This window comes from Alexandromys fortis, unplaced genomic scaffold, assembly GCF_014885135.2.
Source record: "Alexandromys fortis isolate MF-2015 unplaced genomic scaffold, M_Fortis_MF-2015_v1.1 scaffold_266, whole genome shotgun sequence".
Lineage (NCBI taxonomy): Eukaryota > Metazoa > Chordata > Mammalia > Rodentia > Cricetidae > Alexandromys > Alexandromys fortis.
The window spans coordinates 16,160-42,130 of NW_026068155.1; the positions used below are offsets into that span (position 1 = coordinate 16,160).

General features: G+C 39.6%; 1 protein-coding gene across 2 annotated transcripts in view; it reads left to right on the top strand.

Annotated features, from left to right (window-relative positions):
• The first annotated feature begins 9,366 nt into the window (after positions 1-9,366).
• Positions 9,367-25,971, top strand: part of Chic1 (cysteine rich hydrophobic domain 1) — a 44,975-nt gene continuing 28,370 nt past the window's right edge. Inside the window, exons 1-2 of one of the 2 annotated variants that reach the window (XR_007589423.1) lie at positions 9,367-9,848; positions 19,729-19,783. Coding sequence is in view for 1 of the 2 variants with exons in the window: in XM_050127333.1 (XP_049983290.1) it covers positions 9,574-9,848; positions 19,729-19,783 (330 nt within the window). In the remaining variant the exon portion in view is untranslated. The remainder of the gene's footprint in view (positions 9,849-19,728; positions 19,784-25,971) is intronic. The other variant, XM_050127333.1, reaches the window with a different exon arrangement.

Genomic DNA, 25,971 nt, shown 5'->3' on the forward strand with positions numbered 1-25,971 from the left:
AAAAAAAAAAAAAAAAAAAAAAAGAAAAAAAAAGAAATAACAATCCTAAAGACATAGGCAGCTAAAATGACAGCAGTGAGCACATGAGCAAAAGCTGTTAAAAATGAAGAGGAAGCAAAGCCAGCTGTGTATTCTAGAGAGACTACATTCCTGTCTATAACTGACAGTAGAAAAATGTCATCAAAAAGTAGATAGCAGACTCTCTGTCTCTCTCCCTGTCTCTCTCTCTGTCTCTCTCTGTCTCTGTCTCTCTGTCTCTCTCTGTCTCTCTCTGTCTCTCTCTCTCTCTCTCTCTCTGGTTTTTCAACACAGGGTTTCTCTTTGTAACAACTCTGGCTGTCCTGGAATTCACTCTGTAGACCAGGCTGTCCTTGAACTCAGAGATACATGACAACACCTGGCTAGATAGAAGTCCTAATGAACATAATAAAATTAATATTTATGGACCACTGAGTCCAACAATAGCAAATCACAAAGACATGGAAAGTACAAAGAGAACATTTACTAAGATGTGTCTTATGTGGGCTATAAAATATAGCTTAATAAAATTTGAGAAAACAGAAATTATGTGGACTCGATGTTCATACTCCAAAAGCATAATGTAAATCATAAACAGAGACTCAGTAATTTGAAAGTATTTAGGAACTCTACAGCATACTTTTAAATAACCCATAGGTCCCAGAAGTCTCAAGAGAAATTAAAATGTTCTAACTAATTGAATATAAAAGTACAGCACATCAGTTATGTGCTGTAGCTAAATCCTAGAGAGATAATTATACGATTAAATGTCTATATAACAAAGGAAGGAAGATTTGAAGGGAACAAATTAAGGGTCCACCATAACAACCTGAAGGGGGTAAAGAAATTAAGCCTAAAGCCAGCAACAGAAAGAAAACACTGAAAATGAAATTTTAAGAAATCACCAAAACTGAAAGCAATAAAGAACACATTGACAGAAAACTTTGATCCTTGTACTTTCAGCCACCATCACTGAAGTAATCAACTGCCACCCCAGCAGCAGTAAACTGCAGTTTGGGCCAAGTCACTTTGTCTCTACTGCCAGGAGCCACCCAGAGCCAGTGACCTGATGTTACTGTGATCAACCAGCCCCAAAGCAGGCAGATCTTTTTGAGTTTGAAAGCAGCCTAGTCTACAAAGTGAGCTCAGGACAGCCACAGCTACATAGTGAGACCTTGTCTAAACACACACATGGATACACACAGGTGCATGTGTACACACACACATGCGCGCGCGCACATCTGAACACACGTACACACATATTCACACTGGGGTTCGGGGGCAGGTAAGATTGACTCAGTGGGTAAAGGTACTTGCTGCCAAGCCTGCTGATCTAAATTTGACCCCCAGGAGGAGAGACCAACTCCTGCAAGTCATTCTCGGATCTCCACAAGCACACTGTGGCACACCCACACAAATAAATAAATAAGTAGAATTTCTAAAAACAGGAAAGGACCCCCCATATCATTATTCAGCAGGAAATTGAAAATCAAAAGAAGGATAAAATGCCACTGCATATGTATAACAAGGACTAGATACAGGATGATTGTTATGTAAAAGAGCAAGACAGACAATAGCAACTGTTAACGGTGAAACGGGAACATTGGAATCGTAGGACACCACTGGTGCAATGGCGTAGCACAAATTTTAATTGTTCTTAATAATAAAAACCCAGAGTCAGATATCAGGGGGTGAAAGCTGAGAGATCAGAGAAGCAGTGCAGCTAGCCACTAGAGAGACCTTTCACCTCTACCAAATCCTCAGACCAAAAGGACAATACTGTCCTCAGACTGCCTCCTCAGACTGTGTGATCTGCATCTTCAGACTGATTGCTTCAGATTGCTGCCTCAGACTGCAACTGAGCTGTCTCCTCATGCTTTATATTTTTCTCTCCGCCCAGCCATATCCCTTCCTGTCTCTATCTCCCTAGTGCAGAGATTAAAGGCACGTGATTCCCCAGTATTGGGATTAAAGGTGTGAGCCACCACTGCCTGGCTCTGTTTCTTTTAGATTTGACCAAGCCCAGCGTGGCCTTGAACCACAGAGATCCCTCTGCCTCCAGCTCCTGAGTCCTGGGATTAAAGGTGTGTGCCACTACTGCCTGGCCTCTAGTGGCTTAGCTCTGCACTCTGATCTTCAAGCAAGCTTTATTTGTTAAAACACAAACAAAAATATCACTACAGAAAGGTAAAATGATGTAGCCATTGTAGAAAAGATTGGTTGCTTTTTGTTTGTTTGTTTGTTTTGTTTTGTTTTCGAGACAGGGTTTCTCTGTGATTTTGGAGCCTGTCCTGGAACTAGCTCTGTAGACCAGGCTGGTCTCAAACTTACAGAGATCTGCCTGCCTCTGCCTCCCGAGTGCTGGGATTAAAGGCGTGCGCCACCACCCTGCGATTGGTTGCTTCTTAAGAGAGTAAAACATAGGTTTTCTATAACACCTGGCAAATGCATTCCTCTGTGTAATCTCTAAGAATCTTAGGAAACTTGCTTGTATGGACTACTAAAAGCATTATTCCCAGGACTTGTATTGTTCCTATTCCTATTCATAATAGGCAAAAGAAAAGGCAACCTAATAACCACCAGTTGATGAATGCAAACAAAATATGATTTATTCATACATATAATTTTTCAGCCAAAGAACAAAGTGCTAACAAACTTTTGTATCTTGAAAAAAAAATATGTCACACAAAACAAACAAGCCCAACACTGCAAGCTGTGTCATTTTGTTTCTATGAAATGTCCAGAATACACAAATCCACTGAAACACCATCGATTACTGGTTGCTAGTAGCTGGAAAGAGAGGACTGGGAATGGCCATTAATGGAGTGATAATTTAATGTTCTGGAACTGGAAGTCTGATGATTTCAATGATTTGTGAATATACTAAACAATATTAAATTGTATGCTTTAAAATAAAATGTATATACAATATTTCAAAAGTTCGGTCACAGATTCCTATTTTAGGGAAATTTAAAAAAAAAAAAAAAAACAGTTTTTGGTCAGGCATGGTTATGCATGGCTTTAATTCCAGCACTTGGGAGGTAGAGGATCTTTATGAGTTCAAGGAGAGACTGGTTTACATAGTGAGTTCCAGGCTAGCCAGGGCTACATAGTGAGATTATATTACATCGATCATATCCATCCCATTGCTCTCTGTTACCACTGAACCCCTTTGATAGGTTTTCTGAATCTCTAGCTCCATCGACGCAGTAAGCCAGAGCAAGTCGAATTCAAAAGTAAAAGACCAGGTTTATTTGGGCAGAGCACTCTTGGGTAACCCTCCAGCCCCCAGCGATGGGGTGGGGGGGCAGGAGAAAAATCACATGGCCGATCTAAGGCAGGGCACTTAAATACCTTGTAGGCACTGGGGTGGGGGGTTTGATGATGTGTCCTCTACAAGATGTGTTTGTGCCCAGCTTCAGGGGAAGAGCTCCCACTAAGCAGGTTTTTTTGAGAGGCAGGAATGAGGCTTTCTCAGCTTAAAGTTCTAGCAGAACACCCTTGTTCTTCCTAACAAACCTCCCTTCTACTTTCATATCTCTCTCTCTCTCTCTCTCTCTCTCTCTCTCTCTCTCTCTGTGTGTGTGTATGTGTGTGTTGTGTGTGCGTGTGCGCGATCCATTCTGTTTAAATGGGGCTGCTTGCATGAGAACATGGGTGGGGCTGTTTTACTTAAGAAAGGAAAACTTACCAAGGACTACTACACCACTGGGGAATATAAACCCCACTCCCTTCTTCACTGAGATTTCTTTTTTTTTAATTTATTTATTAAAGATTTCTGTCTCCTCCCCGCCACCGCCTCCCATTTCCCTCCCCTTCCCCCAATCAACTCCCCCTCTTTCGTCAACCTGAAGAGCAGTCAGGGTTCCCTGCCCTGTGGGGAGTCCAAGGACCTCCCATTTCCTTCCAGGTCTAGTAAGGTGAACATCCAAACTGCCTAGGCTCCCACAAAGCCAGTACGTGCAGTAGGATCAAAACCCATTGCCCTTGTTCTGCGTTCTCAGTAGTCCTCATTGTCCGCTATGTTCAGCAAGTCCGGTTTTATCCCATGCTTTTTCAGACCCAGTCCAGCTGGCCTTGGTGAGTTCGTGATAGAACATCCCCATTGTCTCTCACTGAGATTTCTTAATGCCTCATCTACTCCAGACTTGGGGATGAAGAAGTGAGAACCGCAGTAATACTAGTTGGGACAGTTATAAATTTACACCCAAGTCAGTTCTTCCTAGCCTAAGGACCGGCATAGCTAACTGGAAAAAACTTAGGTGGTTGGTTACCTGTATAGTAATTGTAAACATCACAGAAAAGAACTCCAGCTCCACCTTCATCTACACAGCAAGGCCAGTTTTGGTGCTTTGACTCCCATACTTCTGAAGTTGCAAATAATGGTGGGAAAAGAAGGCAATCAGGGCTTCTCATTTTCACTCATCAACTGCAAGGCACTTCTATCTTCAGGATTGGTGCAAATGACATAAGAAGCCCAATTTCTCACTTCATCCAGCAGTACCCCTTATCTGAGCGTCAATCAAGTCAATGGGATAAGTGGACGTTCATCTTCCACCGGGAGTCGCAGAATGATGGATACTGCAACTCAGCTTTCCCTAAGGATGCAGAGCCAAGCAGATAACAGTCGAAAGAGAAAGTGGAGAGTATCCAGCCTCTCATGAGCTAATGTGAGGATGCTCAAATTAGACTTGAAAACAACTCATTAAACTACATGACTTGAATCCCAGCACTTGGGACCCAGGGGCAGGTAGATCTCTGGGTCTCAGGTCAGCCTAGTCTACATAGCAAGTTCTAAGCAAGCCAAGACTACATAGTGAGACCTTGTCTCAAAAAGAGAAGAGGAAGAGGAGGAGGAAGAGGGGGAGGAGGAGACTCAAAATAGAAGGATAAATAAATCCATACCAAACTACATAGTAATGCAATTTTCAAATATTAACAACAAAGAAAAATATTTAAAACATCCAGCAAATAAACAAAATATCATTGACAACTCAAAACCAAGAGATTGTTCTTTCTCTAAAACATATGGGTACACGAAACAAGTGTCATAACCTTTTTCAAATGCTGAAACCATCGTCAGTCCAAATTTACACACCCAGCAAAAGACACAGGTGCAGAAAAGTAAGATGAGTTACTGCCAATGGCCGTGAAGAACACATACAGGAGCTGAGGAAGGGGTGGTGCAGGGCTGGAGCTCTGCTCCCAGTGTGTGTGTAAGGTCCTGGGTTCCCTCCCCAACAAGGTAAAAGGAAAAAAAAAAAAGACCAGAAAAGAGAACATGGAATAAAGACAAATAGGAAAGACAACAAAACTGTCAAATATCTTGAAATATCAGTAACAAAGAAGGAACAGTATGCTAAATTTTAATAAATACCTTTTATGTTTATAAATGGTGATGGCAGTTGAGTTGTAAATAAATCATTCAGAAGACGGAAAATAACTCACGAGAATGGCAGCTGACAGAGCCACTCTGGAAAAATACTTCAATTTTATTAAGTTCAATATAATCTTTGTTTTAAAAAATTATCATTAACTGTGTGTGTGAACATGTGTGCAGGTGCCCACAGAGGTTAAAGGCATCTAATCTGTGGAAGTTGGAGTCACCTGTTGTGCACTGCCCAAATAATGGGTGTTGAGAAACAAATTCAGATCTTATGTGCCCTTAACCTCTGAGCCGTCTTTCCAGTCCCAAAGTTCAACACGGTCTTAAGTATGTGGCCAAGTATTCTACCTAAACATATCTATTCAAGAAAAAATTAAACCGGGTGGTGGTGGTATACAGCTGTAATCCCAGTACTTGGGGGACAGAGGCAGGTGGATCTCTGTGAGTTCGAGGCCAGCCTGGTCTACAAACTGAGTTCCAGGACAGCCAGGGCTGTTACACAGAGGAGAAATCCTGTCTCAAAAAAAAAAAAAAGGAAAAAAGAAAAAGAAAGAAAAGAGTGAAAAATTAAAGCATGTTTCACAGAGACATATGATTGTCTATAACATAGCATTTTCACAATATACAAAAGGTGAAAGGAGTCCAAATGTCATCACCAAGTGAATAAAGAAGCAAAATGTAATATATCGCAACAATGAAATAGTATTTATCCATTAAAAGGAACAAAGTCCTAATAAATGACACAATATGATGAACCTCAATGGCACACTAAGCAAAAGAAGGTGTCAGAGACAGCATATTTTATAACACAATTTATTTGAAAAGCCCACAACACAGACTGAGAATACATAGGAATGGGAATGAGAATGGGGAGTATTGAATTGAGGCAATGGATATATTCTAAAATTAGTTTGTGGTAATGACTGCGTAAATCTGTAAATCGACTAACATCACTGAATTGTGTACTTTAACAAATAAACAAAGCTATCTTTTAAAACTGTGAAACCTTCTCAGTCCATTAAACCTGAGACTTTGTGCCTCAGGCCCCCATCTATTAGATGAGAAAATTGCCCTCATGACCTCCTCAGCACATTAGGTAAACAAAGCCTTATACCACCTGCTTTCCTCTGCATCCACTCACCAATTTACTAGCCTGAAAGCCAGCTTATCATTTAAAAGCCATCACGCTTCATGTGTTCACTGGCAGTGGACACACAAAACGTGTTTTTCTCAGCTTTCCCAATCTCAGTCCTCCTGGCAGAACTGATTACCTTTGCAATCACACATGCTTTTTCAGCACCGTGTATGTGCAGGCAAACAGATGAGCTGATCAGATTGTGCTTGTGCACTTGGCCAAGCGCAGCGCTTCTCTACACTGCTTTGTCCTTTTGACTTCTAACTAAACGTCAGCAGCCTCTTTCCAATTTATTTAGTGTGTTTTTTATTTTGCTTGAGATAGTGTCCAAGGCTCACTTCATTCATACTTACTGAGGTGCCAAGGATGAACTTGAACTTCTGATCCTCCTGCCTCCACCTCCCAACTTTTGGGATTACAAATATGCACCTCCATCTCCAGTTTATGCTGTGCAGGAGATTACAAGTAGGGTTTTCCTGCTTGATAGGCAAGCTCTCTACCAACTAAACTATGTCTCTGGACTCTCCGCTTTGAAACTTACAGTAGTATTTCCCCAGCCCTCACTCCCTTCATCTTTCCATCTCCCCCAGTCACTATATCCTAGCTTGACAACAGTTCTAATGTCTTATTGCATTTATCACAAAATCCAAGTCTTTTCCTCTCTGTCAGCTATTCCTTCCTAGACTAATCTTTCGTGATGGAAATGAGATGCTACCACTGGAGCAGTAATCAGCAAAATAGTATTATTCCCTCTAGATACTGATTTACTGGACTCTTTATAGATAAGATGTTTGGGGAATATTTAATCTCCTCTGTGATTTTGTCTTGCTTCTTAAAAAGAACGGGTACAGAATATTGAAGTTGATCTCAGGTCTGAGGTCATCCACTCTCATTGTTGATATATGTTGAATAGTACCAAGAAAAACCAATTATTGTTATGAAATACTTTAAGATTCTTTTATCCTAATCTCTGGCTAAAGTAAAGTTCTTTATACAACAAAAGGCTCCATTTTTTTTTATAGATAATGTTACATCTTACTTCTCAATTCCAAAACAAACAAGCTATTGAATGTAATGAAAAATGCAATATTAATAACACCAATTCCTTGATATCTTGAACAATATCTCTTACAGAAAAGATTTCTCTCTTCCGCACATGCCTAAGTATTTTTGTTTACTGCCAATATGGTGCTGATGCTAGGCTTATTCTAAATTCCAGGCTCTGTCTGTTTCCCCAGTCACATCACCTAATCAGAATGAAAGCTCTAGCGCAGCGGAAGGCATAGGGAAGCTGGTATTAATGGAGCGTACCTGAACCGCGATATTCATTCTATTAGGAGCAGCTGCACTATATAGTCTTAACGGCACAAAGTCTGTGCTGCTACCAGGTATGAGCCAGTTTGGGACATTATCTAAAAACTTGAAATATGTGGTCTCTCTATTTTAGTGATGTAGTGAAGATGAGGTAGAACGTTTGAAACGGGGATGGGGTAAGGTGGGAAAAAAAAGGTCACTACAGACCTGAATGAATTATTTAAATTTTCTGATATTCAATATGTCATCTTTTTAAATGATTTATTTTTATTTTATGTGCATTGGTGTATATCTGTGTGAAGGTATCAAATCCCCAGAACTGGAGTCACAGGCAGGTGTGAGCTACCATGTGGGTGCTGGAAATTGAACCAAGGTTCTACTGGAAGAGCAACCACTGCTCTTAACTGCTGAGCCATCTCTCCAGTCCATCAATTCTTCATCTATAAAAGACATATAAAGGTACCTACCTCACCAGATTGTTTGAATTAACTGACCTATGGTATTGGGAAGAATATAGCTTAGAGTCTATAGAATAGGCTATGTTAATTAATATGTCTCTAAACTGGCATGCCTTCTACACGCTCTCCAGCTCCACTCCTCAAAACCCCAATTTCTTTTCCTTCCTTCCTTCTTTCCTTCCTTTCTTCCTTTTTTTCTTTCCCCTTTTCCTGCTTCTTCCCTCCTTCCTTCTTTCTTCCTTTCTTTCCTTTTCATAAGACAGGGTTTCTCTGTGTGCTGTCCTGGAACTAGGTCTATAGACCAAGCTAGCCTTACTCAAAGATTCTCCTGCCTCTGCCTTCCAAGTGCTGGGTTTGAAGGCATGTGCCACTACACCTGGCTTCAAACCCCCGATTGTAAACATGTTTATTCTTATTAATAAGAACCAACCAAAATGCACTGCCCCCAGCCTTTCCAAGCAACTTTAGGCACTGTAGCTGTTTGACCAAGAGGCTTTGGGAGTAGGAAGAGACTCCAGATTTAAAAGCTCCTCTGTCATTTACTAGCTCCATGACCTTGAACAAATTACTTGCTCTCTATGTATCTAGATTTCCCTTGTGTGATATTTGAATCAACATGGTACACCCATCAAAGAGTTGTAGGGAAGAGTAAATGAGATAGGCACACAGAGCACTTAGCACAGTCTGTGACACTTAGCAAGTCCCCAAAGTACCATTCAGCAGGAGAAATTAATAGAAAGTTTCCTCTTTTGTAAAACGTTAATAAAAATGTTTGCCCTTAGGATTGAACAATCTCTTCGTAAGGGACTGACATATGTGTACCTTGAGATATTTTGGGCAAAGTCCTAAACTCGCTTTTATAGAATTTGCTTTCCCTCGACTGCCTGCATAGAGGTAACTATATCCCGCATTAATTAACAGGCACTAAAACGAGAACGTACGTCCCCTGCGTACGAGAGACTGACGTCCGAAGCGCAGTCCGAAGATCAGCACCCGCAGACCGGACCTCGAGAATTCCCTGGAGTTCACCTCTACCGGCCCCCTCCCCTTGGAGCCGCGCAAGCGTACACCGAATTTACTCCCTGGTCCCTCATGCCCCCGCCTCCAACCCCCGCTCTGTCTGCCCAATACGCAGGCGCGTCTCCTCAAGTGCTTTCCCTACCCCCTCCTCTTTCTCTTCAGTCAGTTCCCCCTCCTCTCCCAGCCGCTCCGCAGGTTCAAACTCTTCTCCCGGCGAGTGGCGGCAGTTGTGAGGTCACGTGATGAGCATCCTGCTGCCCAACATGGCGGAGTTCGACACCATCTCGGAACTGGAGGAGGAAGAAGAAGAAGCAGCAACGACGTCGTCGTCGCCGTCGTCGTCGTCGTCGTCGTCGGTATCTGGGCCCGATGAGGATGAGGAAGATGAGGAGGAGGAAGAGGAGGAAGAAGAGGAGGAGGAGGAGGTGCCACCCCCACCTCGGGTAGTGAGCGAGGAGCATCTGCGGAGATATGCCCCAGACCCTGTGTTGGTGCGCGGCGCCGGCCACATCACTGTGTAAGCTTTTGGGGCCGGGGTCTTGCGGAGGCTGAGAATTGGCGGCAGACGAATGAGAAGGGCATCGAAGGGCCTGCCGAGTGGGAAGGGCTGACTAAGACATACTGTTAGCAAAGGACACCTGGTTTAAATAGAGAAACCGCAGATTGAATAGGTGTAGTGCAAAAGAAATGGGGAGAGTGACATCGACCCTGAGAAAAGAGTGTAGGACATGGAGTTACGGGGTGGAAAGCTAGAGGCACTGGAGGGGGGGGTGATCCGCTTGTACGTGTTCTGGCAAGTCAATAGTCTCTAAGCTGCAGGATGTACTAGGCTTCTTTGCTGGCAAGTGAATAGCCTCTGAACTGCAGGATGTACTAGGCTTCTCTGCTGCCAAGATTGATGGCTAGTGGAAAACGGCGACTGCTGTGACCTGTGACAAGATCTGGGCTTGGATTCTTCAAAACAAAACTGTGATGCATTTTGTGAATAATAGAAATATTCATCCACCCACATATTTATCCATCCATTCTTCCTATCCAATGCTTATATGAATGAATATCGTCATCCTTTCTCTGTTAAACGCACTACTCTGACGTTCCTGTAATATCACATCATTAGAGGTTCAGGTTGATAAGAATCTATGCAAAGTAGAACGAGCGGTGGATAGAGGGTGAGAGATCTTGGTTGCTAATCTCAGTTTCCCTTCTTACTAGCCCTATGACCTTGGTCAGTTGATTCTTACTTCCGGACTTTGGGTTCTCCAAATGAAGGGTTTGAAGTACGTGGTTTGTAAGCCCTTTGGCTCTGAAATAAATTAAGATGCCTACAGGGGATTTTGTTCGCCCAAACATTAACTATATAGGGAAATTGGCCTTTGATGAATTGAGGATGATTTCTCTAAAACTCATCCAAGGTGGCTTCTTTTACATTGAAATTCTGTATCCCATTTGAGAAAATAAAGTGTGCAAGGACTTCATATCATCTTGGTTACACAGTAAAAGAAGAAAAATTGACGTCTGGGCTTTGAAGAGTGGGTCCCAGTTTTTATTAGCTTGGATTGTAAATACTTAGAATTTTGAATATGGTGTTGTGTTCATGCTCTTAACTGTGGTGTCGTTTACTGCATTTTCAAAATAGATTTGCCCCTTTTCATCACGTCTCACTATCTTTCATTTTGATCATGGCTCACCTAGTCCCTTTGACTCACCTGAGTGCTTGCATGAAATCAGTATGTATCAATTCCTCAATCGTGTTAGCTTGTAATTTTTAGCATGGTAACTCTTATGCCTATAATACACTTTTAAATTATTGAATGACTGTATTACCAAATATTTTTTCAGTTGTGGTGGAAGGCTTTGGGGAGACTTTTAGGCCTTATTTTTGATTAGGTAATTTTCAGACACTTTTTCTCAGTCCAGGGTTTTTGCAGAAAGCCTGCAATGCTCAGGTGCCAACTTACTGCAGTTTTACTTCCATTCCTTTTGTCACTATGGTGACCATTATTCCAGCTAATTATGATGCTGGCACCCAGGGTTCTTTTTATGCAGATTCTTTTACATGACCAAGCAGAAAATTGGTATTTATACTGCGATCCATAATTTTATGTTCCACTTTTCCCCATTATTTTCTAAAATTCAAACAGTGCATGCATAGCAAGGAAGCATAATTTAAGTTCTCTAAAACTTCCTCGTGGCTCCGTTCTACTCGCCACACAACCAATTTCCTTTCTTCATTTAAAACAGAGCACTGAGATTTGCTGTGTCTAGCCTCTTGTACGTGTAATTCCCTGCTGACACCACACACACACACACACACACAGTTTAAAAATTCTGGAATCACATGTAAAGAGATAATGCCAGTAGTATCTTGGTATTAATTGGAAAAAAGTCTGAAAAACATAAGCCAGTACTTAAATCCTGGAGATGAATATAGTTTGGAAAATTGTTTGGTTTTTTTGTATACATTTTCTTATTTAGGAAGAACATTTGATGCTAAATATCTAACATTTTAGAAAAAGACTGTTGTCGGGCGATGGTGGCGCACGCCGTTAATCCCAGCACTTGGGAGGCAGAGGCAGGAGGATCTCTGTGAGTTCGAGACCAGCCTGGTCTATAGAGCTAGTTCCAGGACAGGCTCCAAAGCCACAGAGAAACCCTGTCTCGAAAAAAAAAAAAAAAAAGACTGTTTAAAAGGTCTGCTAGAAGCCAGACTTGGTGCTTTATGCCTGTGATTCCATCACTTGGGAGACTAAGACAAGAAGAGTGCCATGAGATCAAGGCCAGTCTGGGGTCATATAATGAACTCCAGACCAACCTGGGCTACAGCGTGAGACCCTGTCTTTAATAAAAATTTTTGGTTGGGATCTGAGACATGAACTATAATAGCAAAACCTTCCATATGTTGAGTAAGTCTGTAAGAATAATTTTAATCTAATACATCTAAAATGTCAAATTTTGTTTCCATTTTTCTGATGTAGGCATGTGTCGATTGCTCTAAACTATGTTTTATTGGGGATGAGGGTGTGATGAACTCAAACTAGGGCACTGTGCATCGAGGCAAGTGCTGTGTCACTGAGCTACACTCATGGCCCTATATCTATGTGAGTGAACTCTTTCTTTCCTTTGTTCTTTCTTTTTTTATTCCTTTTTTGGTTTTTTTTTTTTTTTTTTTTTTTTTTTTTTTTTTTTTTTTTTTTTTTTTTTTTTTTTTTTTTTTTTGGAAACAGTGTTTCTCTGTGTAACAGCTCTGACTGTCCTGGAACTTGTTTTGTTGACAAAACTGGCCTTGAACTCAGAGATCCCTCTGCCTTTGCTTTCTGAGAGTACTGAGATGAAAGGCATGTGCCGCCACCACCCAGTTGAATGAACTATTTCTTATTCTTTTGTACCCTGACTTTGTGCTCTATTCGATCTTCATCTGTGGAAGATTTTGTTTCTATTGAAAGTTGAAAATGTGGGAGTTGTCACTATCAACTGGACTTTTATAAAAAGGGGGAGTATTTTGTACCTTTTCACCATGAGTAGGAAATACATATTTAAGGCGATAGTTATATTTAACCTGATTCTAACTCAGTATATCTTAAACTCAACATTTTCCCTCCCCAAATGGCTTATATTTCTATTTGCCACATTTCTGGCAGTGACCCCAACATTCTACTTTTCCAGGGTAATATTTGAAATCTTTGAGCCATTTTGACACTTCTCCTTGAATTGCCCTATGTCTGATTTTCCCAGAATTGTCATCATACATTTGGAAATTCGCTTAGATTTTTCATTTTCTCTATTCTTCTTTGGCAGTACTCTTGTTTGAGTGGCCATCATCTCCTTCTTGAGTTATAGCCATAATCTGCTGCCTTTCTTCATTTCATTGTGCGTGCCCGTGCCAAACTAATTTTCTTAAAATTCCATTCAATTGTGCCACTGTCCTGTTGTAAACCTGCATTGGATCTTTATTAGACCTTAGTGTTCTCAACATTAGAATTCAAGGAGTCCCTCTCACGTCTTCTTTTCTGCCATCCATACCCTTTTCTTCTAATCTCCACCCAAGCAAAGTCTTGTACCATAAGGCAGCTCCTGGCTCCAATAGTGCCTCACTTTGACCTCTCTAGAATCTAGAGTCCAGATTGCCCTGTAATATATTCAAACCCCAAACCTTCTGATATTCACATCCTCTTCAGCTGCTATCTAATCTCTCTTCCTTCTCCACATTCCTTAAGAGTACGTACGTGCACTATATTTACTTCCTCTTATCTGGATTCTGCCACCTTAACTGTGAAGATTCTGACCTCAGTTGAGATCACCATGATCAGAGACTGGGAGTATAGTTTTGCAATAGAGTGCTTGCCTGGCATGTATTTTTTTTTAACAGTCTTCTTCCTGTCTTGTTTCTTAAATACCCGTGATTTTATGCTTAGCCCTCTACTCTTACTGTCTACATATCTTAAATGGTCTCTTCTTGCTTCTTGTGGTCTCAGTTATCCAGTGTTTCTGTACCAGACTCTGCTTGGACACTTCCCTGGGCTACATAACCCTCAAACATGCCTCTTATTGTTCTCTATTTTCCATCTCAGTTGAGTGTACCTCCTTTTACTCATCACAGCACGCTATTTCATATTGTCAATGTCTGTTCCACCTAGTGCTTCCTCCATCTTAAATGCCAGCATATACCTCCCTTTACCCTAGCTTTCCAAATGTCACCATTTCCTATGTTTTTTTCGCTCTTGCTAAATTGGAAGCACACCAGCAAGAACAATCTCTCATTCCCTATGAATATTCAGTGCCTACCATAATACTTGTTTAAGAAAGTTCAATGAATATTGGCTTGCTTTAGTGATAGTTTATGCCCCTTTTTGTGCAGACTATATTATAGGCCCTCAATGTGAGTTTGTTCAATCATGCTATGAAGGAGACTTTATTCTGAGCTGTATATATAGCTGTAATGATATAATAATCCTAGTGATGAGGTACCATCACTCTCCAACTGATAGTATCACTGTTCCTCTATAAAGCTTTCTTAAGCTAGCTCATGTCTGTAAAAGTACTCCAATTTACTTGTATCATCTTAATATTTTTGACCTTTTAGTTATTTTAACAAAATATGAATTTTAGTATTAAATTAATTATAATATCATAAGAAACAGAGTGAGCCAGTTGTGATGGTGCACACCTTTAATCCTAGCACTGAGAGGCAAAGACAAGTTTGAGTATGAGTTCAGCCTGGTAATGAGACCCTGTCTCAAAAAACAAAAAGTATTACTAAATTAACTCCTACAGGTTTAAGACTTTAAAAACAAAATGAGGGATGTCACTTGCAAATGTGAACTATTTCAAAAATGCTGTATATTTGAGTTATATTTTTTCTTCTTTTTTAGGATAAATATTGGGCCACAGTGTATTGAAGTACAGAAAACAAATACATCTGATGAGACTCCCCCCCCCCCGTGTCTATAAACACAAGCACACTTCTATTTCTTTTTTTTTTTAATTTTTTTTTAATGNATAATTTGTGTGCAGATTGACTTTTTTTTTTCTTTTTGATTTTCGAGACAGAGTTTCTCTGTAGCTTTTGGTTCCTGTCCTGGAACTAGCTCTTGTAGACCAGGCTGGCCTCGAACTCACAGAGATCCGCCTGCCTCTGCCTCCGGAGTGCTGGGATTAAAGGTGTGTGCCACCACCCACAGCTGCTGATTGACTTTTTTTTTTTTAATTTTTTTTTAATGATTTAACTTTTTATTTTATGTGCATTGGTGGGAAGGTGTCAGATCTCGTGGAACTGCATTTTCAGACAGTTGTGAGCTGCCATGTGGGTGCTGGAAATTGAACCCGGGTCCTCTGGAAGAGCAGGCAGTGCTCTTAACTGCTGAGCCATCTCTCCAGCCCATACACTTCTATTTCTTAAAATGTATGGGTGTTTGCACTTGCAAGAGTACCTGTATAGAAGGTAGTTGAGATGACTTCTGAATTACCAGTTTTCAAGGAATCTCACTAAAATTATTATATAGAAAATCAAAACTGGTGATTAAATTTATAAACAATACATTTTACACAAATTTAGAGATACTTCTTAGATTAGAGAATGGCATACGTTTTCTGTTACCCGCCATTGGGAATTTATAGTGATACATTTGTTAGTCTGAGTTTATGGAAGATAAATATTTGGGCTCAGAGAGAGGGGCCTAACTAGTATGAGCAAGGCCCTGGGTTCAATCCCCAGCATTGAAAACAATCAGATGACTATTTTACAAAGCTTTAAGCCATCATGTAGTTTGGTTTATTTCCAGAAGAAAGATCTAAGTAGAATTGAAAACAGACAAACAAACAAAACTTCTGTTTGTATTATGTGGCATGGTTTTTCTTTTTCTTAGTGCAGTAGAATTCACTACACGTGCTTCAGAATCAGTACACTATTATTAAGTACATACTTTTCTAGCAAAATAGTAGTTCTTGTTAGCACAATTTGACTGCACTGATTATTTTACCTGAGCACATGAGCTTTCATTTTGGCAAGGCTTTTAAATGATTGAAAATAGTAATTTTTACAAGCATGGAAAGCGAGGGATATAAGGAGGCAGGAAGAAACAAGGAAAATGATCCATCCTTCTTTGTCTCCATTTCCTATAGTCCAAAGAATTGTTCCAAGAAATTAAAATGTAGGGGCATTGAAACACTTAAAGAAAATTCAATCATTGATAACCACCAGCTTGGTCAACTTCGAACACATAATAGACTCTATATTTAATAAAGTCAATAAAATGGCTTCTGAGTAGTTCCCAAGTGCCTCTTTGTCTAATGCTGAAGAGTGCCACATCTTGGCTAATGCCTATCACTGATGAGTAATGAATAGATGCATTTGTGTAACCTCTATAGAACCATAGCTTCTTTTTGTTTGGTTGGTTTTTGTTTTTTGTTTGTTTTTCAAGCTTGGAGTGCATCACCACCACCTGGCTGAGCCACAGTTCTTAACTTCATAGTTTGCTTATGAAACAGAGGTAAGGTGTTTATACAACAGCAGCCATTTCAGTATATTTGTGGCTACCAAGTTAAACCCTCAGAATTAAGGTTATTTGAAGTAAGCACTCTTTTTATGTCCTCAGTGTTAAAGAAAGAAAATATGTAAGAAAGAAATCCCTGGTTGGTGAGAACAGGATAGCTATTCCTTGTTAGCCAAAACTATGAGAGTAGTAAGTCTGGTTTGCTTTTTGTGATGGATTCTCACTATATGGTTCAAGACTGGCCTTGATTGAGCTCACTATCCTCCTGCCTCATCCTGGGATTGCAAGGCAGATGATGCCAGTTTCTTTATATTTTATAGTATAGATAAATAGTTGACCCTGAATACTCACAGGTTTTGCATAAATCCAACCATTTGCAGTTCAAAAATACCTGAAAAAATACCACCTATATTGAACATGTATGGAAATTCCCTTATCGTTATTCTGAATAACAATATAGTATAGCAACCATTCGCATAGCCGTTGTATTAGCTATTACTGGGATGATTTAAAGAATACAAAAGCCAGGCGGTGGTGGCACACACCTTTAATCCCAGCACTCAGGAGACAGAGGCAAGAGGAGCTCTGTGAGTTCGAGGCCAGCCTGGTCTAAAGAGCAAGTTGCAGACAAGCTCCAAAGCTACAGAGAAACCTTGTCTCGAAAAACGAAAAGAAAAAAATTACAAGAGGATGTGCACGGGTTACGTGCAAATACTATTCTTTTTTAGTATAAGGAATTTGGGGCTGCAGAGATGGCTCCGCAGTTTAGAGCACTTGCTCTTACAAAGGACTGAGGATTCAGCTCCCAGTACTCATGTGAACACTCATAACCATCAGTAACTCCAGTGTCAGGAGATCTGACACCCTTTGCTGACCTCCAGGGATACTGGACAAGCGCATGGTACACATACATACATGCAGGCAAAATATGCATAATAGAATTAAATAAATATAAAAATTGTTAATAGAAAGTTATTTTGATGTCCAAGGTGAGGCTTAGAAGTCATCTCCACAGACACTGAGAGATGTCTATATGTTGCTCATAAAGGAGATTTTTAAGAAGTAAAAAATATATTTCCTTTACGATTTTAATATACTTTTTTTATTTTAGAAGTTTCATTTTTGCTCATTAAAAAAGAAATGAGTAACTATTTTAGTTCTCACTACTTCTTAACTAGATAGAAACTTGACTTTAGGCAAATCATTTAATTAATTGTTTTTAAGTGCTAGGATTAAAGGCATGTGCCATCATGAATGTCAGCTTCTCCATCCATAAAATGGGAATGACAATACTTTTAGAGGCCTTTAAGACTTTGAAGTAGCAGCACCTGGGAGGCAGAGGCAGGCAGATCTCTGAGTTTGAGGCCAGCCTGGTCTACAGAGCTAGTTCCAGAACAGACAGGGCTACATAGAGGGACCCTGTCTCGAAGTAATGTAGTTCCTTAGCACAGTTACTTAGCCTGACAAATACATAGTTACTAATATGTGTTGCCTGTTACTGCTTCCTTTCATGGCGTTCTCAACACTATTTTTCTTTTTGCTTTTCCATTACCCACTGACATAAAATTGTTAGTATTATAATACGGGATTGTCTGGCATTCAAAAAGTAACCTAAGTTATCCCTACTCAGTTAACAAATGGATGAACAAAGGCCTGTAAAATTCCTTTTGACTTTATTGCATATTTTAATGAACATATTGGAAGAGAAAACTTTAGAGGTGAGCATCTCTTTCTCAAAATGATTGAACAAATAAAAGGCATTTAAAAAGATCTTTTAATTGTCTTGAAGAGTAACTGGTGGCAAGTTATCAAAGTATAGTTCCAAAGTCTACATTAATGATAAAAGAATACTTTTATATGTTTTTTTTGACACAGGGTTTCTCTGTGTGTAACCCTGGCTGTCCTGGAACTCACTCTGTAGACCAGGCTGGCCTTGAACCCACAGATATCTGCCTGCCTTTGCCTCCCGAGGGCTGGGATTAAAGGTGTGTACTACCACCACCCAGCAGAAAAGAATACTTTTTTTAAAAAAAAATTGTATACCTGAACAAAAAAGTAGGAAGAATAGCATAATTCATCCTCATATATTGTCGTCATCCAGTTCTAACAATTATCTACTAAAGTAGATTTTTAACAGAGAACATTTTAGTCAAAAGCTATAACATGGGGGGGGGGGGGGGGTTGAGAAGGGGCTCCGCTGAGAACACTGGCTGCTCTTCCAGAGCACCTGGGTATGATTCCCAGCACCCACATGATAACTCCAAGCCCCCTGTAACTCTAGTCAGTTCCAGGGGATCCAGTACTCTTTTTCTGGCCTCCAAGAATACCACACATACAGGCCGGGCAGTGGCGGCGCACGCCTTTAATCCCAGCAGTCAGGGGGGCTGGAGAGATGGCTCAGTGGTTAAGAGCATTGCCTGCTCTTCCAAAGGTCCTGAGTTCAAACCCCAGCAACCACATGGTGGCTCACAACCATCTGAAATGAGGACTGGTGCCCTCTTCTGGCCTGCAGGCATACACACAGACAGAACATTGTATACATAATAAATAAATAAATATAAAAAAAAAGAAAAAAAAATCCCAGCAGTCAGGAGGCAGAGGCAGGCGGATCTATGAATTCGAGGCCAGCCTGGTCTACAAGAGCTAGCTCCAGGACAGGCTCCAAAGCTACAGAGAAACCGTCTCGGGAAATAAAATTTAAAAAAAAAAAAAACCACACACGTAATTAAAAATTTAAAATTATGACTGCTAGCTATTTTTAGTCTCATGGGTATAGTTAGAATTCCACTTACATTTTTTATTACTTAAAACATTTTTTAATTGAGTTAACTTATTTATTGCATGTGCATTGATATGAAGGTGGTGAGATCCTCTGAAATTGGAGTTACAGACTGTTGTGAGTGCTGGGAGCCAGGGTCTTCTGGAAGATCAGCTATTGCTTTTAACCACTGAGCCATCTCTCCAGCCCACTTAAAACAATTCTTAATTTAAATATATTCTGATCATATTCTTCCCCTCCCTCAAAGGGGAGATTTCCAGATTTTTTCAGCCTCCCTACCCACCCAAGTTCTTTCTCAAAAACAAACAAGAACCCAATAAAACAATTTTTAATTGCATTCCTGAGATTTCTTTAACTACTAATTTGGACAAATAGTCAAAAAATTATTTTTCTAAATATGTAAAGTTTTATTTGGAACATACTTTTTAATTTAATGTTGTTTTCGGGACTTACAAATTTTTTAAATCCATTACTTGGTTTTAACTAGCATATACATCATAAAGTTGTGCATATTCAGGACATGTTTTTAAATCTGAAGACCAAAGAAAACTGCATGGGTTTATAACCTATTGGGAGAAAGGGTTAAATATGCTGAAGAGAATAGATTATGTTTTGTCTTTGTTTTTAAGGTTTGGATTAAGCAACAAATTTGATACGGAATTTCCCTCAGTTCTGACAGGGAAGGTAAGTGAGTTTGCTTTGAATTTTCCGATTCTAATGCACTGTGTTATGGTTTATTCAATGTTATGACAAATGCTTTGACTCACTGGTAATGAAGCCAAATAACAGGAGGCCTCCCTACTTGGAAGCTGTGTTCGCAGTGACTAAATGGTGTTACCATGACGACCAGCCTCTGGCCAGCTATTTTGTCTGTTGTTTCTTAATGTCAGCCATTGTTTATTTACCTGTTCAGCTTTTCCAGTGTCGCCTTTTTTGCACAGCACAGGTAGCTGGAATTATTTTCATTTAGATCTATAATTTCCAATATTTCTCATTACCAAATTATCTTTGTAACTGAGTCACTATTATTTTTAAAGTGTTGTGTGGCATGCATCATTTATTACAAATAAAAAGCATCACATTTTTGGTTAGATTTTTTTTCCTTTTAGATTGAGTTTCTAAAATTAGACTCACAGCAATAAATAACTACCTTTCTATTTGCGGGTTTCTCTATATTCAATTGCATTCTTGCTCAAAATTCAGACTTCCCAGGATTGAAACCTATCATTATGGATTAATGTGCAGCATGATGATTATTAATAATATTGTATTATATACTGAAAATTTGCCAAATGAACAGATTTCAGGTTCTCTAAAAGAAACGATAAATAAGTATGTAAGGAGATCTATTAACTTGCTTGACTGTAGTAATTATTTCACTATATATAGATAGATATATTAAAATGTCATGTTGAGCTGCTTGGTAGCACAGATATGTAAACACAGCACTAGCATTCAAGAGGATCATGAATTCCAGGCCAGTTAAAGCTTGTGTCAAAAAAGCCACCACCACTAACAACAACAACAAACCCACCAGCATATTGTACACTTGAAATGTTGCCTGTTTTGCTTTGGTTTTTTTGGTTCTTTGTTGTTGTTGTTTTTCTTGGTTTTTCGAGACAGGGTTTCTCTGTGTAGCTTTGGAGACTTGCCTGGAACTTGCTCTGGAGACCAGACTGGGCTCTAACTCACAGAGGAAGTACCTCTGCCTCTGCCTCCTGAGTGCATGCACCACAGCCTGGCTGAAATACTGCCTTTTTAAAAAGTACTGTATTTGGGAAAGTTCTCTCACAGGAATGGTAACTTTCAGTTTGGGGTGATGGCTCAGTGGGCAAAAAGTCCTTGCTCTGCAAGCATGAGAACACGAGTTCAGATCCTCAGTACCCACATAAAAGCAGGTACAATGGGGGACATTCTCCGGCCATTTAGTTTAGAAGAAATGATGAGTCCAGGTTCAGTGGGAGATGGTGTCTCAAAATAAGGTGGAGAGTGAGAGAGCTTTAGAGACAACTCAAGGCCATCTCTGGCATCTACACTTGCACAGGCAAGTGCATGCACACACGCTCACACACACACACACACACACACACACAGAAAGGCATAGAGAGATGGAAGGATTGAGAGAGGGAGAGGGCGGGGAGGGGAGGAAAAATCTCTTTGGTATAAATGTTCGGCTTTGGTCTCTAGTATGTTCTACCTCCCACTCCTAATCATTTAGAATACTTCACCAAGTGCAGCAGCAGCAGCTTAAACTTAGGTATGTTTTATAAACACTAGTAAGAAACATTTTCTCCAAATGTGTATAATTAAACATGGAAATATCTCCTGAATAATAACATTGATATAAACATGATATGTTTAATATTAAAATTAAATATGTAAATCAAAATATCTCCAATAGAAAATTTCTTTACATTTTCCTTAAGGCTACTGCATGTGTTGTCTGGGAAATTACATATAGCTTTAATACTAGCTTAATATGCTGGACAGTGTCGCATGCCTGTAATTCAAGCATTCGGGAGGCAGAAACAGGCAGACCTCTGTGAGTTCGAGCCCAGCCTGGTCTACATAACAAATTCCTAACCAGCCAGGGATACATAATAAAACCCTGTCTCAAAAAAATTACTAGCTAATTTTTTTCTACATGTTTAAAATTAGAGACCTAGAAATTTCTAGAAAACTGTCAGTAAATATAGTTCCCAGGCATAAGCATTATCCATTTTTTAAATTAGCCAGTTTTATGTGCTGAAGTAATCTTTAGAATATCTTTTCGCACCTCTTCATTCCTTTCCAAACTTTTTGGAACTAAAAATTCCATTGACCCATAAGATACTAAGATTTTTTTAAATCGCAGTTGTAAGAATGGTAAGCCGCTTTTGGGATCCATTCATATAGCCTAGATAATCTGGAGGGAACTGTTCTTGAAAACATTCATTCTTTTTTTTCCAATCTGTCTTTTTCTTTTTTAGAAACAGGATTTTGTTATGTATCTCAAGCTGCCTAGAATTTATTATATAACCCAAGCTGATCTGAAGCTTGTAGCAATCCTCCTGCCTCATCCCTCTGATGTTATGATTACAAGCATGAGTCACCATGCCTGGCTAAAATAGCTATTCTTTTCAGGTGACTATTTTTATAGTACACACCATATTGATATGTGGCTTTATGTTCAATTATGTGTTATTTGTATTGTTCACACTTTTGCATGTGTACATGGCTATACATTGGGTAATGCAGAAATGTTAGTGCAATGTTTTCTTAATGTGTGTTTGACAATGAGAAAAGCACTAAAAGTCATTCTGAAAGTCTGATGTTAGTTTCTTTGTTTGTTTGTTTGTTTGCTGTGGCTCAAGCCCTGAGCCTTGCTCACACTAAGCATGCGTGCACCACTGAGCTTCATCTCAAATTCCTGGCGGTCTGATTTTTAAGGTTACATGTTTATGACATAAATACAAGTTTTATTTTCTTAATGAGATTTTTTTTCTCCAGTAGGAACTATTTTACTTGTATGGATTAATGTGGATTATTAAACCATTTCTCTAATAAGTAGGGAAAGGACGAATAAAAATACCAAAAACTAAATTAAAAGGTCTTAATTCCCTACTTACTACTCCTTGTGTAGATTGTCTTAAAATGAGTAAGTGTAATACCTGGCAGAAAAGAGTTGCCCTTTAGAAAAATCAGCTTTTGGCATGAGAGAGATATTCCAAGTAGCTGGCTTGAGGTCAACAAAATTGCAGTGAGTTAGGAAAATCTAAAAGGACATTTTGTAAATTCCACAACTCAGTATTAACGTTTTGCTTCTTTTGTGTTAATTCTTGTAAGTGCAGAAAAGATTGTTTTCCCATTTCACTAAAGGTAAGTTCTCCTGTCGTGATAGGATAAATCATGTAGATATGTATGTGTATACACACAGAGATTCTGGTGAGAGCCTCCAGTTCTCAGCTTGAGAGGAGTGAAGGGTGTTATGGGGAGAACGCTGTGCAGAATTGGGAATGGTGAGCCATAAAAATTGCCCTTTTCTATTGTGGTCCTGTATGACAAGTGATTGCTATGCTTGTGGGCCTCACAATGAGGGAGGCGAATCAGTCCTGCTGGGCTTTGCTTGGATTTTCTTCTGAGTCTCCTGCATCCTGTTATAAAATATTATGACCCTTTTCTCCACCTTCATGATGTTGTTTTCTTTTTTCTCTCCAAGAGAGTCAAAAGGAATGACATATTTCTTTACAACCTACTGTCCAGTTAGAAAGTCAGAGGCTCCCAGCTGACATTCAATACTAGAAATAGTTGTATACAAGCGAATGAGTCAAATGGTCCTAACTCGGAATCTGCAGTTAACTAAACATTTCTCTGCTTATTCAAAGCGAAGAGTTAGTCAGTTCTCATTCCCTATCTCTGCTTTAGGATTTGTACTGTTACTAAAAAACGGGTTCAACCCCCCAAAGCCAATCTTGGCATCTTTTTAAAGTCAAAATGCAGATTGTAGTTTGAGATTCTAGCATGTTTTCCTTTTCAATAGATTCGTTTTATGACCCAAAATTTGATTTCTCATCTTTAGCAAGTTGAACATTTGAGTTTTAATGTGTCTATAATAAGAGAGTATCCTTTTGGAGAGGGTTTGGGAGAAGGAAAATTGCCTAATTTAAGGAGTGTTGCTTTCATTTTCAGAAACAAGTAATACTAGACAGCTTCCTAACTAACTGTGCACACTGTGGCGTATAACTGATTTCTTTTCCGTGCTTCAGCCTTCTACCACTGTTCTTCCCTGATAGAAAGAATCCTCTTGAGAGAGAGAGAGAGAGAGAGAGAGAGAGAGAGAGAGAGAGAGAGAGAGAGAAAGCTGTTCTCTAAGTCCTTCTAGGCAGTGAGGTAAGGGGTTGTATTTTTCAGAAAATGTACAGTTGTCAGACCAGTAGCATTTAAATGCTTAAAGAACACAAATTAAGACTCCTCTTTTGCCTGTAATCTCACCATGCAATATGGACAATAGCTCCATTTACTGAGTACCTAATATACACTAGATATTGTGTTAACTAGTTTTATAGCTGTTACCTCATTTATTCTTAGTTTTCCTTACAGAAGGAAAAATTGCAGCCTATGCATAGGAGGAAGCAATGTTCCACAGTTAGAAGATAGTAAGAATAAATGCCTAGCTGAGTGAAGGACTCCGGCCCCTCGTGGGATTCTGCGTGTTCCTTAGCTCAGGTAGAAGGTGAAGGTGAAAACTCCTTTCAGATGGAAACTGTGTTACTCGGTGATTTCCTGCGCTGAGAAGGAAGTGAGATGTTGCTGTTTGGGACAGATAAATGTTTAGATAGTAACTAGTAACATCAAAGGACCACAGGTGGACCAAGTGGTAGAGCATCTGCTTAGTGTAGGCTACCTCCCCCCACCCTCCAGTTTCCTCCCTGGTTCTGAGAAGAAGGGAGAAGAAAGAGGCAGATGGGAGGAATAGCTCTGAAGAAATTCTAAAGCTGAAGAGCATTGGAGTTTCTTTCAAAACGTGGCAGATCATCCTTTTATTTCTAATCGAAGGTATAACAAATGGTGGGCTTTCTGACCAATCCCTTTGCCTTCAGAGAAGTCAGGCAACAGCTTTGCTTTCTCTATGTCTGAGACATGATTTACAGGCTTTCTTTTTCAAAGTACTCCAGCCAAGAAATTCTTTCTAAGGTGAAACTTGCATTTCCGGTGACTCAGCAGGTAAGAGCACTGGCTGCTGTTCCAGAGCTCCAGCGTTCAGTCTCCAGCATCCACTTGGTGGCTCACAACCATCCATAATGAGATGTTTCCCTCTTCTAGCATTCAAGCATACATACAGACAGAGCACTCACAAAATACTTAAATAAATATATTAAAAAGATAAAGCAAAGACTATCATTTTACCTTGTACATGAGGAACCAGGATTCAGAAAAATTAAATGATTTTTGTCTCTGATTTTCTCAGGCACAGCAAGAACTGGAAGCCAACTCTCCTGACTTGGCTTATTAATGTTTTTTATTTCCATTATAAAGTGTAATTCTGTGAACTTATTTCCATATTTGCCCTGCAGAAATATCAGTTCATTGGGATTCTTGGTGCACAGTAGCTGTGACTGTGTTATCTTTAACAGTGTAGATGGAGAATGAAGTCCATTTTTCCCTTGTAAACAAAGTTTTAAGCCCTACAGTTTCAAAACTGGCCATTGTTCGCAAAAACAGCCATTTCATGGACCGAGTAATTGACTTATGGGTGACACAAACAGTTCTAATAGAGCTTATCTACTCAATGTTTTGATTGTGATGGTGCTGAATTGGACCTTTATAGCATCTATCAATATGTATGTTTGTGTGGAGTCTAAGACAACCCTGCCAAAAAAGTTTAAAATGTGAAAAAGCGACTTGTCTAGTGCAGCCGTTTATGTGGAAGAGTGAAGCTTTTAGGTTTGTGGTGTTACACATTTTGTTTTACAGCAATTTATTTTTCTATCAACATCATAAGTTTTGCTTTCACAACAAGACGCTGAACTCTTCCCCTTGAATTTACTGTCTGCCGACAATCTGAGTAATGCAGCAGCATCTTGGGGATACAGAAACATGATTTCACCGAAAGCAGACTATTTTTAGTGTGCCTTTGACTCATGAAACTTGCAAGAGGAAATTTTGATGTAAATCTTAACTACATGGGTCATGCTCATGCCTTTGAATTGACTCTGTCATTGTTTACAGAGAAGCACAAGCAACTACTTGCAGGAACAGAGGGAGTAATTAGAAATACTAAATTTGTAGAAAGACTCTTCAACCTTCAATACTCAGAGTGGTTATGAATCTAATATGTGCTGAATACTGACAGACTGTTTTAAGCATAATTACCAGATATTATCTCTTGTTAA